Source organism: Sinocyclocheilus rhinocerous, unplaced genomic scaffold (genome assembly GCF_001515625.1).
Source record: "Sinocyclocheilus rhinocerous isolate Xijiao unplaced genomic scaffold, SAMN03320098_v1.1 scaffold171, whole genome shotgun sequence".
Taxonomy (NCBI): domain Eukaryota; kingdom Metazoa; phylum Chordata; class Actinopteri; order Cypriniformes; family Cyprinidae; genus Sinocyclocheilus; species Sinocyclocheilus rhinocerous.
This window is the reverse complement of record NW_015642206.1, coordinates 263884-269325: the sequence shown is the minus strand read 5'-3', so window position 1 is coordinate 269325 and position 5442 is coordinate 263884. Positions and strand designations below refer to the sequence as shown.

The following is a 5442-nucleotide window of genomic DNA, read 5'->3' as shown; positions in this document are numbered from 1 at the left end:
GCTTGGTCGTTACTTTAAAAAACAAAAACTTATATTTAACGACCAAAAAATGCTCCAAACGTTTTTTTAAATTAACTTCATAAAAAAACGAAACAAAATATAATCACTTTGCTATTACATACAAAACTGAACTATTTTAATAGTTGAAACAGTAGTATAAGCTGTTTTGGGAGAAGGGGAAAAAAAGACGGGCTCGGGTCGGTAATTCTGATAAGCTGTCGGACACGGGCCGGACTAGGGCCTGAGCGTCTTGGGCCAGGGCTGGGCTAGGGCCTAAATTTGAGGCCCGTGCAGGGCTCTAGTTCTTTTTGCCAGTTCCTGTTGCCTTTTTTTGTAATAAAAAAATGTTTTGGAAGTCTACCTCATCTACACATCAGGTGTAACACATGAATGTAATCTTAAGAAGTTTCTTGAATGATGACTTTAACTGTGAACCCTTACCAGTGTGTCATCACTGCGTGCCACACTCATATTGCTCCTAGACAGGAAGGAGCGGGAGAGCCGGTTACACAGAGAGATGAGACGCACCGATTGCTAAGGAAGTCAGACAAAACAAACAAACAAACAATATTAAAGGAGAGATGATATTCGTGACACATTCTATAGAATTTGTAACAGGCCTTTTATCTAAAGCATCAAACAGCGATTACAACTCCTCTCAATAGATTAAATAATATTTCAACTCTTCAAATGACATGTTAACCGACTATTATTTGTTTTTATGACACAAGCTTAATTCTGCGCTTGAGGGCACTGTAACTTTATGCGCGCTTCTTTATTGTTTCATAGCTCCAAGGGTTTGTTTAGCGTGCTTTTAACAGCGTGTGTGCTGTGTGGAAATAGCGTGACTTGTTGGCGTGGCACATAATGCTGATTCCTCAGAAAGCACTACTGAGGGCACAACACTGCTCACACTTTATGTCAAATAGTTACTTTTTTCACAGTAGAACATGATGTTTGCTATCTGAATGTTGAACATTTAAACAGAAAACAGTCAAAAGTCGAATAAAAAAAAGCACCTTCCATTTTCTTCTGGCAGCAAACTTCTTAAATTTCTCCATATTCACTGCTGATTCCTTCCGACTCAGTGCCTGCTGTGTGTCCTTTGGCTTAAAAGAAGACATTCGCACTTTTAACCAAGTGTTAAGATGATAATGTGCTTGATAACTGTTTCATATGGAGTGGTTGTTGGACAAACCTTGATCCAGGGGTGTTGAAGACTGTCCAGGATTGTCATTCTTTTTCTGTAAACATGAAAACATCATTTTCACATGTGATATTTACTTTTTTTAACACACAGAATGTAATGAACATAGGCAGGCAGTTTGTGAACCTCTCATTATTTAACTTAAAACAACAAGCTCCTACAAATGAGCACCTAAAAGACAACCTTCGGAGTAAACAAGAAGGCATTCAGTATACAAATCCAAAGATATTTATCACAGTGTGCATTGCGGAACACACAGAAGGAATTGTGGGATTGGGCTCTGGAATGTTGCATATCAGCTTTCGTGACAATGTTTAGACTTAAACAGCATTTATGCTGTGAATGACGCATTTTAGTGAAGTACCGACAGGACTTCTGCAGAACTAGTTTTAGTTCTCTTTTAAATATCATCAGAAGTAAATGAGCTCAGTGTAGATAAAGACTAAATGAGAGCAGTCAACCCGCAGAGAAGCAACTTGGTAGACCAATATGGAACCAAAACAGGAATTATTAACGTCTCCACATTCATGTGCAAAGCACCTGTTCTTGTTTGTTGACACAACCCACTTCCTCAGTTACTTAGTTAATTAGTGACATGATTTGTGACGAACGTTCTTCGCAGGATTCACTGATTCAGTATAACCACAGAAAATCAGTTAACAACTAGTTTAATTATATTTAATAATATTAAAAAAAACAAAAAAAAAACAATATAAATAGTGAAAAGTAAAAATAAAATATTATTCAAGCCAGTTGGTTTCTAAAAAGGAACTGCTCAATAAAAGAAACCAAGCTCCTACAAATGAGCACCTAAAAGACAACCTTCGGAGTAAACAAGAAGGCATTCAGTATACAAATCCAAAGATATTTATCACAGTGTGCATTGCGGAACACACAGAAGGAATTGTGGGATTGGGCTCTGGAATGTTGCATATCAGCTTTCGTGACAATGTTTAGACTTAAACAGCATTTATGCTGTGAATGACGCATTTTAGTGAAGTACCGACAGGACTTCTGCAGAACTAGTTTTAGTTCTCTTTTAAATATCATCAGAAGTAAATGAGCTCAGTGTAGATAAAGACTAAATGAGAGCAGTCAACCCGCAGAGAAGCAACTTGGTAGACCAATATGGAACCAAAACAGGAATTATTAACGTCTCCACATTCATGTGCAAAGCACCTGTTCTTGTTTGTTGACACAACCCACTTCCTCAGTTACTTAGTTAATTAGACATGATTTGTGACGAACGTTCTTCGCAGGATTCACTGATTCAGTATAACCACAGAAAATCAGTTAACAACTAGTTTAATGATATTTAATAATATTTTAAAAAAAACAAAAAAACAATATAAATAGTGAAAAGTAAAAATAAAATATTATTCAAGCCAGTTGGTTTCTAAAAAGGAACTGCTCAATAAAAGAAACAACTAGCGGCAAAGGTGAACCCTACCAAACCACCTCAAACCATAACAAGCTTCTTCAGTGGTTCTTACTTTGGATCTTTGAGCAGTAACCGTGCAATGAAGTCTTTGGCCAAAGCACTGGTGTTGCTGAAGTATTCCTCATCAAACTCGTAGTCCACAGCTGACACATTGGCAAGTGTCTCCTGCTTATTTTCACCCAGGAAAGGTGAGGCACCACTAAGTCTGAAGATACAGAGAAAAAAGACAATTTTATCACCCATTTATTGGACGTGAACGTCTACAGTACAGCAGCATTCAACAAAGTTTACTTATTAAGTTTACTACTGACCATTACTATTAAAGTGTGAGAAAACAGGCAAAGGCCATTTAGTGTTCAACATAAGCACTTTATTTTACAAGCTCAATTCCATTTTTTCTTTTGTGATAAAAATCTGTTATAGACCAGAGTAACATTGGGTCCCAACAAGCTCTCTTTCCACTATTATAATCGAAACTTATTGCTGTTGCTAATTAAAAATCTGCAGTGATAAATCTTTACATGGCTTTTAGAAACACTGTCAGGAGAAATTTTATTAATTGTAAAGTTACAGCTGTTCTAAATTCACACTGCTAATTAATGGCGTTCCCTATGGGTGAGAAGCAGTCTCAAAAAAATGTGAGAAAAAGAAAAGAATGGTGGAATAGGAGTGCAAGAAGAGCGTCAGGATTAGATGTGACAATGGTGTGCGATATCTACCCGATGTGAAGCTCTATTTGCCAATGATGAAAGGAGAGTGTAAGGAACAACCCTGAGATAGACATTGAACTTTCTAGCTCTCTTTGGACTGCTAATATTAGCACACGTTGATGGACAGATAGTGATGGACACAGATAGGATAGAGAAGACAAGAATATACATTTTTGGATCAAACGTGGCTTTAACAATCCTAAAAGTAGGCTTAATTTTCTTTATAGGGGTGCTCCGATTGATCGGCTACCGATCACTATCGGCCGATAATTGCTTTGGGAGGTTTGATCGGCGGTCTCTATAAAGGCAGATCTCATAAACCGATCTCAAGCTGATGACGCGCCTGCCATGTGAGGTTCGGCATGACATACAGCAGCACCGTCTCAGTCTCTGTCCGGCGTGGGTGAAATAATTATAATGCTGAAGGTGAGGTACAATTCATATTTCTTCATTAAATAACTTATAAAGTAATTTGAAGACTTTCTGTGAGACATAATTTCACAAATAGCGAGTGAATCACCGTAAGCTCTCTTTCCTTCTTTTAAAAATGCCCAAATGGCTTCAAGTCAAATCGCGTCTGCAAGCGTCTATAAGAGAGCTGCACAGTCGACACAGGAATTGTCACTTGGACAATCGAGGCAGTGTCGCATCGTCACTAAAGTTTATAAATTGCATTTTTTTAAAAATTCTTGCCAGTGTTTAACCATTCAGCGCTCGCACGCTCTTCTGGAGACTGTGCGCTCATGCACACTCGCAGCGCACACACATAACGCCAGGTTCACATTACTCCGTTTGCAATGAGAAATGCTGTGCGTATTTTTTCCGTGCTCATGTTAACGGATTAAAGTGTTCACACTGCACACAGTTGCTGTCTGGCAGTGCATTTCATGAGCGGTGCATCTGCAGCAGTGCAGCGATTGTTTCCACACCGAGTTTGCTGTGATGCACGCGCTGAATTAAAGTGACAGCGCATTGTTTGTGGTAAATATGAACATGGATTGACACAGAAAATGTAGTAATAACACCATGAATGCATAATTAAAGTCTACTGTGTTTCACAGTCAACACACATGGCTTTTTGGCTAGGTTTAAAGGAAAAGAGCACTATTAGATAAACAAAGCATTAATAGATGGCACTCGTGGAGGTACTGTAGGAAAACAAAGTTCTGTATTAACCGCAAGATTGCTTGTAATAAAGATTTAAATGCTAAAGAAAAGGCAGTAGAGCTGACTGTTTCTGTCAATGGCAAGTTTTAATTTAGAATGTTTGTGATAACGTAAGAAAAGTAGTTTAAATGTTTTGCCACTTGCTTGAGCAACTTAATATATAAATCTAGAAGTAAATGCAAAAGTAAAAAGCATTGAATTATGTGTTGCTTATATTTATTGCATTTAAACACGTCTATAAAAGATTGTATTACTGTACTATGTAAAAAAAAAGAATCACAATGCTGAAAAAGCATTTTTAGTAACAATATTTGGATTTGAAATCAAAATAATAGATAAAAGTTGTGTTTGTGGTAAACAGCCACAGATCAGTAGCGTACTCCTGCACAATGAAGTACCGCATATGGACTACATAAGCGCTGCAAACAGAGTATGTTGAACCTGGCGTAGGCCGCCTCACATATAGCTCATGAAATCAGGCTTGTACTATGTGTAAGCAATTGTGCAACAATTGAACAATTGTAAAAACAAGAATGCACTGCATGATTAAACATTTAGGTGAGATAAATATATATTTTTGAGAAAAGAAAAGAAAAAAAAAATTCCACCCCTCAAATTAAAAAAATCCCCTCTCACAAGAGTCACCTAAAAGGGGACTTCATTTTCAAAAATGAAATTCAGGTCCTGAAAAAATATCTAAAAATCTTGATTGGATAATCACTATAAATAATTCTACATGATAAAAAGGAGGCTTTTAAAAGATCGGTATCGGTGATCGTATCGGCAGTAGTAGTCGACCGATATATCGGCATTTTTCATATATCGGCATCGGCCGACAAGTTTTTCTGTTTGGCCGATGTGTTTGAGGCGTGACTTTTATTTTGACAGTGCTGAAAACGCCAGCACCTCAACACACA

General features: G+C 37.5%; 1 protein-coding gene across 1 annotated transcript in view; it reads right to left on the bottom strand.

The window, feature by feature from the left end:
- The window catches only part of LOC107755715 (death-associated protein kinase 1-like), a 95088-nt gene that overhangs the window by 39657 nt on the left and 49989 nt on the right, over positions 1 to 5442 (bottom strand). Inside the window, exons 8-11 of the mRNA XM_016572599.1 lie at positions 2701 to 2853; positions 1199 to 1244; positions 1020 to 1109; positions 442 to 534 (exon numbers count right to left, since the gene is read on the bottom strand). Coding sequence (XP_016428085.1) covers positions 442 to 534; positions 1020 to 1109; positions 1199 to 1244; positions 2701 to 2853 — 382 coding nt within the window. The remainder of the gene's footprint in view (positions 1 to 441; positions 535 to 1019; positions 1110 to 1198; positions 1245 to 2700; positions 2854 to 5442) is intronic.